General features: G+C 51.5%; 1 protein-coding gene across 4 annotated transcripts; it reads left to right on the top strand.

Moving 5' to 3' along the window:
• The first annotated feature begins 6,187 nt into the window (after nt 1-6,187).
• Nucleotides 6,188-13,788, top strand: C23H1orf116 (chromosome 23 C1orf116 homolog). 4 transcript variants are annotated; one of them, XM_064471920.1, is made up of 4 exons: nt 6,188-6,309; nt 9,460-9,596; nt 10,966-11,143; nt 11,656-13,788. In XM_064471920.1, the coding sequence occupies exons 2-4, from the start codon at nt 9,504-9,506 to the stop codon at nt 12,873-12,875; spliced, it is 1,491 nt and encodes a 496-aa protein (XP_064327990.1). In that variant the 5' UTR covers nt 6,188-6,309; nt 9,460-9,503; the 3' UTR covers nt 12,876-13,788. The 4 variants fall into 4 exon arrangements, with proteins under 4 accessions (XP_064327990.1, XP_064327994.1, XP_064327992.1 ...); XM_064471924.1 differs by having other exon boundaries at nt 6,193-6,290; XM_064471922.1 differs by lacking the exon at nt 6,188-6,309 and adding an exon at nt 8,454-8,547.
• Nucleotides 13,789-14,404: the final 616 nt, after the last annotated feature.

The raw sequence follows: 14,404 nt of genomic DNA, 5'->3' as shown, positions 1-14,404 counted from the left end.
GTTAACTGAACTGCAGTAATTCATCTTTGTACAAGCTGATACTGTTACGCGCTGACAAACTCCTTGGAAGAGCAGGTAACCTGTGGTATTGACCGTGAGTTAGAAAACCTTATGGGAGTCTCCTAAACTCTCTCAAACATGAAGTATCTACGTTATTTAAAATGTAAGATATGGGTACATCCGAAGTACAGCTCTCTTTTTTCTAAATGTTGTAGATGTTGGGGTTTTTTAAAATATATTTTCTCCAGCATTTGCCTGCCCTTAATAATACAATTATGGAAGTATCCCAAAAATGGCGTCCTGGTACTAGTAGGATGAACTTCTGATTATCACTAATACATTTGCAGTGAACCGTCATTAATTACCCGGTAAACTGTTATTTACAATCCAGCAGAGGTCATGTGGGATGTAGGCTCAGGTTCCAGCAGGGAATAATGTCCCCTTTCCAGACCAATCCAGAAAGCCCATAAGATATGGGCTTGTAGCCTTACCATTACTCTTATTCCCATTCCCATTTAAAATGAGCACTGATTTCCATGCCGAATACCTCAGCACGGAGGTCAGTAACTAAACGGGCCCTGGAAACTGAAACTTGCCTCGGAGGTGTCCTTACTAAAAGCTGGGTTATTGGTATTGTTCTACCAATCTGTGCAGTTCTGGATCTTAAATAAAGAATTCTGGTTTCCTGGTGCCAGTCCGGCCGTTTCACCAGCACTAAATTCCCTCTTTAATTAAAGAGCCTAACACACTCTAATCACGTGGCCTTTCACAAACAGGTTATATTGTATGAAGAGAGACGCATCTCGTGGTTATAACAGCACTTTAAAAGCTTGTCCGGGTTCACATGTCGAGCAGCTCTTGAGCAAGGACTTGCAGGGGTGCAGGCAGTGCGTGTTCCCTTCGCAGCAAGACGAGTGGCATTAGCAAAGGCCTCTGAAAGTCTTGGTTAGCAGTCGTTCGGTGGCACAGCAGTCCGTCTCGTGTATAGGCTTGGAAGGGTGGGCCAGCAAGAACCTTATGAAGTTCAACAAGGAGAAGTGTAAGGTCTTGCACCAGGGGAATCATAATGCGGGAGCGCAGCACAGGCTGGGATCCACCTGGCTGGAGAGCAGCTCTGTGGGAAGGGACCTGGGGGTCCTGGTGGGGGGAAGCTCAACGTGAGCGAACAGTGGCTGCTGCGGCCAAGAAGGCCAACAGGCTGCTGGGCTGCATCAAAAAGGGCATCGCCAGCAGAGATAAAGAAGTCATCATCCCGCTCTACTCAGCGCTTGCCAGGCCACACCTGGAGCGCTGCGTGCAGTTCTGGTCCCCGCTGTACAGAAAGGATGTGGCCAGGCTGGAAGGGGTCCAGAGAAGGGCCACCAGGATGATCCAAGGACTGGGAAGCTGCCGTACGAGGACAGGCTGGGAGAGCTGGGTTTGTTCAGCCTTGAGAAAAGGAGGCTCAGAGGGGATCTCATCCCCATGTACCAGGACTTAGGGGGCAGCTACAAAGGAGATGGAGACTCCCTTTTTACACGGAGTCCCATGGAGAGGACAAGGGGGATGGACACAAGCTGCTCTTGGGGAGATTCCCATTGGACACGAGAGGGAAGTGTTTCACAGTGAGGACAGTCACCACTGGAATAATCTCCCCAGGGAAGGGGTTGACTTGGCCACGTTGGACACCTGTAAGAGTCGGCTGGACAGGGTGCTGGGCCACCTTGTCTAGACTGGGCTCTTCCCAGAAAGGTTGGACTAGATGGTCCCTGAGGTCCCTGCCAGCCTGGCATTCTGGGATTCGGTGTATCATCAGCACAGATCAGTTGCTATAACGTATTTCCTTAAACATGTGCCCTGCATTACAAGAGTTGTTGATGCAACAATAAACACGACTGATGCGTGCATTACTTTGTCAGTGTACTCTGTGCCGCACATCTTGAACTTCAGGGTTGTGCTCTCCTCGCTGTTGTTCACCAGTGCCGTTTCTAGGTCCTCACATCTATGCAATGCAGTCTCGGAGCAGCTTGCGTCAGCTTTCCCTCTGTCTCCTTCCCCTTTTTCCCTTGACTCTAAGAGGCAGGCGTGGCGAGAGGGACGCGGCCTCGCAACGGCTCGGGATGAAGCTTCTTCACTTTCAACGAGTTCAACAATAACTTTTCTTTTTAATAATAAACTATTTCCTCTGATTAATCAGAGTCAGTTTCAAGAGGAACAGCTGTAAAGAGAGTTTTACGTACCTCCAGAATCTTTAATGCGTTTAAATATATAAATCATTAAGTAGATGGACTTTAGGAAGCGTTGGGTTCAGCACCTGTATCGACGTGTCAGTAGCACAAGTTATCTGCTTGATGGATGCAACTGCCTGAAAGACCGGTCGTGGGAGTAAATCGGTATTCCTGAAGTTCTGAAGAATATTCTGAAGTGTCTGAAGGACAAGCTTAAGCTTAGTCTGGGTAAACTTAAGTAAAAAGAACAACTACTGGGGAAATGACTGAGAAAAGGAACGTCTCATTACAGGGTACAGAATCAGTATCTTAAATCTGCACCTTTTCTTACGCGCGGTCACAGCAGAGGCCGCTTGTGACAGTCTGGGATCAGGGCCTCCCGTACCCACCCCGCTTTTACTGGAGACCTCCTCACGGCCGTAGCAGCGCTGCAATTGCGATCGGCCCTGGGGCGACAAAGCCACGGCGAAACCGCTCTGGCGACACATTTTTATAAACATTTTTGACTTACGCAGCGTTATCAATTTGCCTTTCTCAACGTTATCTATTTGCCCTTTGCGCTTCTCGGGAGCGAGCGGGCAGGCGCGCATGAAGAAAACACAGAGTTTCTCCGCTGACTGCCTTAAACACAGAAATCCGGGTATCCGTGGAGTTTCTGAGACACCCAGCTGCTGAAGCACCTGCGTTGGGCAGATTCCGCTGCCCACGGCGCAGGCGGCACCAGAGGGCGGCTCTGGCTCCTGCCCCACACGAGCCCCGCCATGGGTAAGCCCTGCAAACCTCTCCCTGGCAGGGAAACCTCTAATAACAGGAGTAAAACCAAAAAAATTTTGTCTTGCTATTTTGAAAATTACAACTCTTTATCATACAAATTAAACGTCTGCCTGCATTTTGAATGAAGCTATGCAGCCAGCTGTAAACCGCCATCAGGTTTCGCTCTGCTCTGGACTGGGCAGAATAAAATGACTTCAAATTGATTGAAATCAATATCGGTTTGTTACTCCTCTGAGTCTGAGCACCAGAATGCCTTCTGTAACAAAAGAATGCGATGAGGGGATTAACAAAATCAAGTTGTCCAGGATTGCAGTGTCCTTGTCTATTATTTTTAATTAAAGCCTTGGGGAAAATGTCGGGGAATTGTATTTTACCTTGAGAGCTGACTCCTCATTTCTGATGTAGAGTTAATGCTAACCAAGCTATGGAAACAGATCGCCTCTGTTCTCTACCTCCTGTCTGTAAAATAGGGATAATAAATAGGGTTCCTTGCTTAGTTCCCGGCCATATTAAGATTTAATTATTTCTCTAAACTGCTGTGTAATACTAGGTATTAACCGCTCAGTGATTTTCATAACTGATTTGTCAGCATACACACTGTACATACAATTTGGTCTAAGGAAAATGTCCAACAGTCAAACAAGCGGCGTTACATTAACAGGTATCTTATCGGTGACGCCACATGGATGCGTTTCCTTCAGGGCCAGGACTGAATCATTCGTGATCTTTTTGTTTATGGGCAGGGCGAGGCATGACAGGTCTGTTAACGTGCCAAAGTCCTTTCACGGCTTTGTGTAGTTTTCTCTGCATCATTTGACTACTTGCACGCAGTTCATGCCACATATATGAAGTCACGCTTTATTTTGGGTTGTAGCTATTTATGTTCGTTGGAGGAAGAGGAATGTGGAAAAAGAACAGGTTCTTGGCGGGCATCTGATTCACAGAAGCTCAGAACTTCCCTTAATGGATCACGACATTTTCCTGACTCACACACAGCCCAGCAGGCAACAAGGTCCCCCTATTTTATCGCACAGATTTAAGTCCTTGTGCTGTCAGCAGGGTGCTCTCGGGTCACAGTTGCCCTGTCCGGGAGTGACTGCTCATTCACGCTGCGTTCGCACATACAGTAAGAAAATAGCTCTGGTTTGATTTGCTCCCACCTTTAAAGCAGGCTCAGAACTAAGTGCAACTTAACAAAACCAGCATGAATCTGACTCTTCAATTGCAACACCATCCAGCACGACGCCAGCTAACGCGTCCACGAGCTCTTGCACCAAGTCCTGCGCTCAGCTCCGCAATCCCCGGCTGTTGCAATGCTCGGGCAGCGGCTGGTGCTGCTGCTCCAAATGTGCCGCGTTCGCATCTCTTACCTCTGCTGCAGGCCAGCGTGGGAGAGCGGGGCTGGCTGGGGCTCCCGGGAGCATCTGCCTGGTTGATTTGCTCTTCAAGGCACATGTTCCCTTTCGTAACAGCGCAGCTGGGGCTCAACAACGCTGGTGGGAACCTCGGTGCTTCCTGGCTCATCTGCTTTCTCTCCAGCCTAGCATGGCTTTAAATAACTGATGTTTCCACTTCCCTGTTTCGTGTATCAGGGAACGCACATTGCAACACAATCTTTTTCTAAAAAAAAAAAAAAAAAAGAGAGAAAAAAAAGTAGCAAAGCATGGAAACTTGAATGAATCTGGGGGCTGTATCAGTTCTGGAAGTTTGCTGCAGGGTTTCTGCTTGGATATTTGTAGTTATTCAGTGAGGAGCACCTGGCAGAGCAGATACAAGTCTATGCTCTGTGTGTGTGAGGGGGGAGCAATGGCTTAAGCTCTGTTTGTTGTAGAGAAAAGCTGTCATTTTAATAGGAGAGCCCACAGTCGGGGTAATAACGAGCCACTGCCGTTCTTTCAGCTGCTTCTGCAGCACCACCTGGGCAGATCAGGTGCTGGAGGTCGGTGTCACCCAGTGCTGCACGGGGCGCTGCGGGTGGAACAACTGGGCTCTTCTTTGCCTTCCCCTTGGAGCGAGGCAGCCAAGGTGGTACCTGGTCCTCGGAGGAGGGGATGCTGCCGAAGGAGATGCCCCGGCAGCAGTTTCTGAGGAGGTGTCGGTGTGAGCGAGGAAGGCGGCTGGGGTGCAGAGAAGCGTGACGGGTGTCTCGGGGGCTTTACCTTTACCCAGGCTCTAGGACTCGACCTCAACCTCAAGCTGCCTAGCAAAGAAGTTTCCAGCATCAGAGAGGGGGGGAGAGAACCCGTAGAGGGGCTCAACGCCTGCAGGGAACGGTGCCAGGAGGGGCGAAGGGGGAGCTGCAGCCCGGCAGTACGTGCAGAACAAGCCCAGAGCTGCGCACGGCCTGGGCACCCCCTCCTTTAGCACACAAATACAGCTTAGTGGTGACGCTTCCCTTCTAAAAATGGTTTTTAACTCATCCTTACAAGAATCTCCTTACAGTGTACGGCAGCAGGTGGCAAACTTTCAGTCTCTGGGAAAGCTTTGGTGATATGCAAGTACATACCTGTTCTAATAACAATCTGTGCTTTTAGAGCCGAGAAGGAACCGGGTCCTACCCTGAGCTGAAGGACCTAATGCACAAAACCACCGAAGAGAATAAACCTGTTGTGGGGTAACACGTTCAGCAGCACATGGCACAAACACCCAGCAAAGAATTTAATTACTATGTACAAAGGTGCTTTGGTCAGGGCTGTGCATTCGGCTCGTCCGCATGTCAGCGAGCAGCTATGCGGCAGAACAGGCTGTCGGATTAAGGAGTCTCCGACAAACCCCGTGCTGAGGACATCAGAGGACACCAGCCAAGCCGGGAAGTGAGCGAGCTGGGTGGTACCGAGCGGAGCTGCCCGCAGCCTCCCGGGCCCCGGTGCTGCCACCCGCCTCTGCAGCTGCGCTTCTGCCTGCGCTGCTTGCACCGCGCTGGCTCGGGGCAAAGCTGCTCGGGCAGGTCTGCGAGAGCGCACGGCACGCAGGGACCCGGCTGCTTCAGGTCAGAACGTGAAGCTGGTTTAGGGGCTCGGCTGCGCTGTGACCCCAGCCCGGAGCGGTAACAAACCTGCCTTGCATGGGTGCGAGATGAGTTTCTCTCCCGCCGGTGCAGCAGGCTGCAGCTGAAGGGCCGGGGGCTCACCCATGAGCACGTACCTGCCAAGCACCCACCTGTCAAGCACCCGCGCAGCCTTATCTCCGCTGGGGAGGCGAGTTAATGTGTAACCCAGCTCTGTTTGGTTAGCCCAGAAAAGCAAAGAAGTCCTGGGATAGGCACAGCCGGGACAAGGATTTGGGCAGCGTGGAACGACGGACATCCTGGTAAAAAAAGACAAAAAATGTAATAATCTCTATTTCTTCTTGTCCTTTGCTTTCTGTCCTTTTCCTGCTGAACGGGCTGCGGGCGAGGGGCTGGGTGCCTCCGGCCGGGTGGGACGTGGGGCTCTGGGCACCCGCGGGGTTACAGACATGCTTTGCTGTGGAAGGGGAAAGTTGTGGCACTGTCACAGGAGGTGGCACCAGCAAAGATGGACGAGGTGTTTTGAAGGCGGCAGCGGGAGGAAAGCTGGGGAGCTCCAGCCGAGGGGCTGGGAGAACTTGTGCTCTGGACAGCAAACAGCTCCGGCAACTGCTACGTGCACTCGAGTTACTTGATTAAATAGGAGGAACTTTAGATCTGCTGCCATCACGTCCTTTTACCCTGAGGTGGGATCCGTCCCGCTGTGCTGCTGCAGAGCAGGAGCTGCTGGGATGGTACCTGCAAACGGTGTTTTGCTTTGGTTTGTGTTTCGAGCTGGCCAGGACGAAACCTTTTGCCAGCAGCTGTGAGGCAGAGGGGGTACGGCTGCTCTACCTTAGACAGCAAAAATATAGAGGTTCTTTAACATCACTGGAGAGCTGCAATAGAGCGCTTGTAGTAGTACTGGGCTTTAAAGAAAGTAGCCTTTTCATATAAAGCAATTAGCATTAATTGCTACCCAGCACCTCTTTGACCTTTGAGGGCTCAGCGAGCTTTGTAAAGGACAGTTATGGCAGCTGTCACCACCGCTGCGTGAACTGGCCTTTCATTTTGGATAAATAGCCTCTTCTAAAAGCATTTTTAGTGGCGGGGGGGGGAGATATATACACCCTATATACACCAAAACCAGCTTTTCAAGTACCATGTCTTTTATTTTAAATGCTCAGACATATTTTTAGTTTGTGGCTGAACTGCTGTGTTATTCAGCGAAAGGAACCGTAAAATCCTTCTGAATCATAAAAACGAGGATTTTTCAACACTGATTTTTCCCCTTTCCTGGGTCGAATTAATGCGTTAGAGCCATAATCGCATCAGAGAACCAGTGGGCAGGAAAATGAACTTCTTGTTTCTGCGTAGATCCTCCCCAGCGTCCGGTGAGCTCTGGGCTGAACTTTGCCTCCCCATGAGCTGGGGCTCAGTGGGTGCCAAAGCCTTGGCAGCTGCTTTACGTTTCTCCAAACGCTGGTTGAAGGAGAGCAGATTATTTCTTCCAATGGGCTGACGCCAGCGAGCATCCTCATGGAGAAACGAGCTCTGTCGAGACCCCTAATCAGAGCTGGGCCACACTGCTGCTCTCCTGCCCGTGGGGCTGCCTCTGGCCGGCTGCTCCAGCTGCAGGCGTCAAGTTTGAGCAAGACTTTTGCTTCCCCAGGAGCGTTTTGCTCCCTCGAATTTGTGCGGCAGGGCGGGAGGCAGCGAGGAGCAATGCAGCGACCCTGACCAAGCAGGTGGTAGCCTCTCGCAGCTTAGAAATAGATTCACACTTCACGTTGCAAATGTTTGGGTGCACAGCAAAACCGCGTGGCTTGCAGAGCCTAAGAACCCCCCCAAACTCAGCTGGTGTCTCTGCTTCCTGACATCTGCTCCCAGAGCTAAAAGCTCTGCCTATAAAGTCATCCGAATTCAAAGAATCGGGAGTATTACTGTTCCAAATCCACTCCTTACTGAAATGTAATTTAAGCAGTAAATAATGCAAAGCTGAGACTGAAATACTAAAATCCTCCCGCATGGAAGGATTGGATCTGTCAGGGCGTGGGCGTTGAAATCTGATTTTTGCGGCATATTCTAATTACAAAGGAATTCTTTCAGGGTCTAACACTCTGAACAAGCAGCCAGTTCTGCTCACTTATCGCTAGATCTAAATCCCTGATCCTGCTACAAGGGGAAAAAAAAAAAAAACAGCAGTGTGTTCCTGTGTGCCGCGGCCAGGTTACAGCACAAAGAGCTCCTCTGTCTTCTGACGAGCAAATCCTCTTGCGTGGGTCCGTGTGTGTTGGAGGGAGTGTTTGTTTTGCCGCTCTCATTAGCCTCCGCAGCCCAGTTCTCCTCTCCCAAAGAATGGGCGGTGCACGCGAAGAAAACACGTACTTGGTGGTGTCAGTAAATTTTGGAAGCTTAATGCTTTACATCCATAAGTAATTATGCCTTTTGTTGGCTGCCCAGCCTCTCCCCGCAGGCAGCAGAGCTCTCCTGGCCACGCACCCTGCGAGCATAACTGGCCCCCCCGCCGCCTGGGACCCTGCCCCGGGACAGCCTCGCTGCTGGGAACCCCGACGGCAGGTTGTTTGTCAGGCAGCCGCTACCGCGTCCAGGTCCCGCCGGTGTCGGGGGTACGGGCTGCACCCAGAAGAGCAGCGGGGGTGCATTGCCATTAGAGGGGGATAGTGGGGTGCTGCTTGCAGCGCATCGCTGTAGCCCGGGCCCAGCTCCCAGCGCTGCCCTGCTCCGTGCGAGCTATGCCAGGCATGTACCCAAACACACCCAGGCGTGCCCCGAAGGTACACGGGCACCTCCCTGCGGCCACGACACCTCCGTGGCCCCCGAGGGTGGGTGGTGGAGGAAGCTCTTTGCCAGGAGGAAGCTCATGGTGGAGCAAGGCTGTGACTGAACGGCAGCGTTTCGGGTCAGCGTGTTCAGAGGCTTGGGAGCACGTCAGCCGCAGAGCTGGCAGCACTGGGAGCGGTGGAGGGAAGAGGTCCCACAAGGCACAGCTGGGCTGGGGCGCGCGTCGGGACAGGAGCTCTACCGAGCTCCGAGGCTGCGGTGGGCTTACACCCACCTAAGGAGCCTTCCACTTCCTCCACTAAGGAGCCACAGAACGTAGGGGTTGGAAGGGACCTCTGGAGACCATCTTGTCCAACCCCCCCTGCTTGAGCAGGCACACCCAGAGCAGGGGAATCACCTTACCCACACCTCTGAGATGATTAGATAACCACCAGTGTGAGATGGTTGAGGATAGGCAGTCCAGAGCTTACTCTATTTCCAGTTCTTCTGGGGAAATCTTCAGTTCCAAGGATGCTTTAAAAAAGCCTGGCTGCCCCTTCTCCTGGAGAGAGCAGCCAAAGAACAAGCACGTTTGCATCCACCCAGCAGCTTCACGGCCCGCCTGCCCTCGCTCCAGCTGAGCCAGCGTGCTTGCATCAGCCCCGGGGTGGTCTCGCAGCTTAACGCCTCTCCTTTCTTCCGCTTCAGCCGGGATATTGCTCCCCACGCCGGACGCCACAGCAGCCTGTGATATGCCTAGGAAGGAGCTGGGGCTGGGGATGGCTGGCTGCAACTCTGGCAGCTGTGACAGCATGGTCAGCACGGCCTCCAACCACTCACACTGTGTAAGTAACCCTGTTGTGCCCAGCCCGGGCATGGCAGGGGCTCAACTCGCCCCTTGCGGCAGCTGAGGAAGGATTTTTGGCAAGACCTCTGCTCATAACAGCTCTCCATGGGTGCTTTGGGGGCCCTGATACAGCACCATGCTGAGGGCAGCACAAGGACCAGATTAATTCCTGCCCCAAAGCACTCCCAGACTTTCCGTCCTGCCACGTGAGCAGCAGGGATCAGGAGTCTAAGCTCCTGCAAGGTCTCCTTGCAGAAATGATGCCAAGAGCCCAGTGGCTTCTGCATTGCCCAAAGTTGCAGATAATGCAGGGACTGGGCAAGAGGAGCCTGGCGAGTTCCCCAGTGAGGGATTAGACCAGTTGGATAATTGGGACAGACTGGCTCCAATAATGGTGACTTCATCTGGAAAACACAGCAAGCCATACTCCTCCCATCTGACAAGAGATTAATTTCCTCGTTAAGGCAGAGATGAGTTTGGACCATGGGTGTAGATGTGTAATTTTTCACTATCTGTCCATTAAAGCTGTTTGTCTCCAAACACCGATTCCAAGATTGATGGACTAATTACATCCTGTCTGACTTGGAGCATAATTGATATGTGTAAGTGCAGCGCTCAGTCCTGAACAGGTTTTCCATTAGATGTTATTGCAAACCAGAACCAAACCCTCTGAAATTTATTAGGGTTGGAAAAACTGGTTGCAATATTGCATGGTGAAAGTTTTGGATAGGTATCTCCTGGCAAAACAGCTCCACCTGGGACAATTTCTCCTCTGTGCTTGTTGGTCTGATGCACTCTCCATCCTTTCCTGCACTTTAGGTTTTTTTCATGTTATCTTGCATGTATCACCTTGTAACTTCGCACTTCCACAGCAAGAATGCATCTCATGACACTTGAAATCCATCAAAAATTAAACAGGATCTTGCTGGGCTATGAATGGGAGAACAAGGAGAGGGACCACCACCCCCAGATAAGCCTTCAGTATTTATGATATTTAGGCAAGCTTCTAAGATTCAGCATTGCTTTTCAGTAGAGATGTCTGTACCTCTAGACTACCCATGTCACCCATCTGCTCATATTTCAAAGTAAACTAAAGAACTAATAGCAGGAGGCCAAGTTTCCAAGTTAATAATAACCCACATTCTGATGCTCATAGTAAGGTAATATAAAAAATGGCCTTACGTATGTATATATAGTTTTTTATAGGAAGTTATTTAGTTTTCTGTAGCTGTAAGTACTAATTTTTGAATAGTCTCTGGCCAAGCGTCCTGGCCAGGAGCTGCCACAGGTCTCCTCTTTACTGCCAGGGCTGTGAACAACAATACACCTATGTCTCCTACCTGTACTGCTTTTATTTCTTCTTTCAGAGTGATAACAGTTATGACTACTTATCTGTGGAAGAGAAAGAGTGTTTGATGTTCTTAGAAGAAACTATTGGCTCACTGGATGCAGAAGCAGACAGCGGGGTCTCTACTGATGAGACCGACTATGTGGAGCCTTCCAAGCTGCCTGGGACGTGGCTTAAAAGAGGCTCCATTCCCCAGGGTAAGCTGGAAATCCGTGCTCCAGCCTTGTTTGCACCTCGCTGGGGTGCATTCCCTCGGCAGGCAGGGAAGGAGCGTTGCCCCAGTTTCATGCACGTGGCAAGATAAAGCCAGCTGATTTTCATCGCTCTGTGGTGAGAGGTGGCTGTAGGCAGCAAGACAGGTAGGGCACCAGCAGCCTTCTCCCAGTTCTCACGTGCAGGCGCTGCTAGCAGCTACCAGCAAGGGCAGCAGAGCCGCAGGGCAGAGCGGAGCATCTTTGCTCGTGCTCAGAACAGGCTTACACAGATTAACAAGGCTCCTCATTCACCGTGTGCTTTGTCAAATCCAAAGTATCTGACTTTCTTAGCTGTGAAAGGGTATTATCTGGGGTCAGGGTAAACTCTCTGGGTGCAAGTACTCTGCCATGGCTGCACTGGTTTTGCAGGTGTGAAGAAGCGAGTCTTGTAAACAGGAAGGTGTCCTGTGTCTGTGTGCAGAACGGTGCGTGACTTCACATCTCTCTTTGCCTAGATTTGGAAAATGGGGCTCCCCCGCCGAGTTTAGGTCAGCAGCAAGCAGCTGAGCAGAGGAGTAAGAGCATCTCCACCTTCTCGAGCTCGGCTCCAGCAGCGGTTCCAAGCCCTGGCTTTTACAGCCTTCCAAGGAACGTCTCTGTAGCAAACGCACAAAGAGCAAACGGAGCTTCTGAGAGCAACGTGACTGTCTGCACAGTGGAGGACCCAGTGCCAGGAGGAAAACCTTCACAGGAGATGGCCAAGGAGGACAGGCCTGGCCAAGCCAACACAATAAAGCCCCTGGGGTCTTTGATTATCCAATCTCCAGATCCCTTCCAGGATGACCTGGTGAGCCAAGAGTGGTCACGTAACAATCACTCAGATGCCAACAGGGAAACAGCCAAGCAGACCAAGACTTGGACTTCTTGGGGCCAGCCAGAGAAATCCACATTGGAAGAGGCCCCTCAGGACCCAGATGCCAAGCGGGGGCCTCCAACTGCCCCCAAACCACGAAAATTGCCACCAAATATTATCCTGAAAACCAGCAAACACAGCCCAGTGCCACTCACAACAGAGCCTGGCCAGAAGGTAAAAGCACCACTTCCATCCTCGGTTGGCTCTCAGCCCGGCTCTGCCGGCGACGCTGCTGCTGAAAAGACAAATTTGGGGCACCTCGACCCCAAGGAGAGGGAGAAAGCCCGGCGGGAGGCATTGGAGAAGCTTGGACTGTCGCAGGGCAGGAGGGAGCCCAGCACCCACCTTCAACCTACCATGCATCCCCAACCAAGGGAGACAGCACTCCCCGTCCCTGGGGAGCCCGAGGCATGCTGCGGGGCGGCAGAGAGGTCAGCGCCGGGTATCCGGCAGATGAACTTCAAATCCAACACCCTGGAGCGCTCTGGCGTGGGGCTGAGCAGCTACATGACCAGCACCAAGGAGCAGAGCGTCAAGACCAGCAGCTCCCTGGGCAAGATGTCCTTCATCGAGCGGCTCGCCCCGAGCTTCCTCCGGAGCAGCCGCCCCCGGCCGGTATCCCTCGGGGCAGGGAAGGACTTTGCCGGTCTGAAGGAGCCCGGGCAGGTGGAGCAGGAGAAGAGCAGCAAGCGGCAATCCCACCCGCTGCAGAGCTTCCCCAGGCCGTCCCGCTCCTGCGTCAGCGTGAAGATTTCCCCCAAGGGCGCAACCGATGAGAACCGGCGAGAGGCACTGAAGAAGCTCGGTCTGCTGAAGGAATAGCTCCGTGGGCAACAGGGCTGCTGGAAAAGGGGCTTTTCATCCCAGATCCAGGTGCCTTCACTGTCTGTTCTTGGGCAACACAGCCATAAGCATCTTCTGCTGTGATCTGCTCCGGCATCTCGGGAGGTGTACCAGGAGAGGAATTCAGAGCTTCGCGCCAAATAAAGTAACATCACGTGTACATAATATTTTGTATATAGCTAGTGTATATGAGCTATTTATATAAAGCATCACTCAGCATGTGGATGGGGCATATTCTCCTGCAAGGTCTTTAATGCATTTGTGGATTCGTTGCAGCAGGGAAGCCATGGAATTGGGGGTTTGCTGATTTTAAGAGGGGTTGCCCGTGGACAAAGCCTCTCTGGGAAGAACTGCAGGACTCTGCTGCTTTTTTAGGATTTTAAGGGGTTTTGTTAACTTTATCCCAAGCCTGCGAGGCCTGAGCACTCACCTGCCCCATACAAGCACCTCCCAACTGCCACATCCAAAACTGCCAGGCTGATGGGACCCGGGGAGGGGGCTCAGCAATGATCCCCCATGGACGAGTGCTCCTCATACAGCACCTGCAGGCGAAAGGCTGGACGGCTGCACAGACGTCCCACTGCCTCCTCTGCTAGCCTGCTCTCACATCGAGCCCTGACACCCCGGGCGCAGCGCTTAGAACACTCCGTAAGACACGCACGCATCCGCGTTTGGCATGAAGTGGCTGTTAAGAAGCGACAGGCTGCGTTTCGGTGCCAAAACCAGCAACGCCACCCAAAATGAGATGCAAATCTGAGGCAAGGCCATTTCACTCCCTTTCAAACTCTTCTCACATCTTTCAGACCCAGCTGATGCTGTCAACCTTTATGCTGCGCACCTTTTATAGCAAAGGTGGTTTATTTCTGTAATAAATTTGTCCATTATCAGAAAATGGCTGCGTAATACAGATTTACTCTTGTGTTGAGTCAGAGCTCTGGTAAAGCTCAATAATGAGTTTTAACCTTTAATACGTCTTGATTTGAGGAGTCAGTGACCCAGGCAGCAGCCAGGCATTATAAATGGTGAGGTCTGAACTGGAGACTTCGGCCTCCTGCAACCCAGAGCCACATGAGATGGGATTTTAAGTGCTTCCAGTACAATAAACAGATGCAAAGCCTGCCACAGCACTGCCAGACCGGCACCTTGGCTTTCAGTGTTGGACATCTACAGAGAGCCTCTGCTAATAAAGCAAGTGCCTTTGCTCCTAACAGGCAATTTAATTTCAAATCTAACATAGGCTTCCTTTAGAGAGAGGGGCTGACTCGTGGAGGCAATTGTACTAAACGATTTACTGATGTTAATTAACTGCTTGCAGCATTAAGATTAAGTTGCACTCGATCGTTTTCATCGCTGACCCTGCAGTACAATCAGCTTTTAAAGACGCTGTTGTGAATAATAAACAGGCTGATACTGACAAAACCCAGAGCCAGGCTTCTAATTCCTCTCCGAACAGGCATCAGCAGAGCTTCGGTTTTGCATGGAAAGAAGGGGAGGGCGTTCGTCTGCAA

The sequence above is a fragment of the Phalacrocorax carbo genome, chromosome 23, assembly GCF_963921805.1.
Source record: "Phalacrocorax carbo chromosome 23, bPhaCar2.1, whole genome shotgun sequence".
Classification (NCBI taxonomy): domain Eukaryota; kingdom Metazoa; phylum Chordata; class Aves; order Suliformes; family Phalacrocoracidae; genus Phalacrocorax; species Phalacrocorax carbo.
The sequence above is the reverse complement of the archived record's forward strand: the minus strand, read 5'-3'. Positions and strand labels throughout refer to the sequence as shown.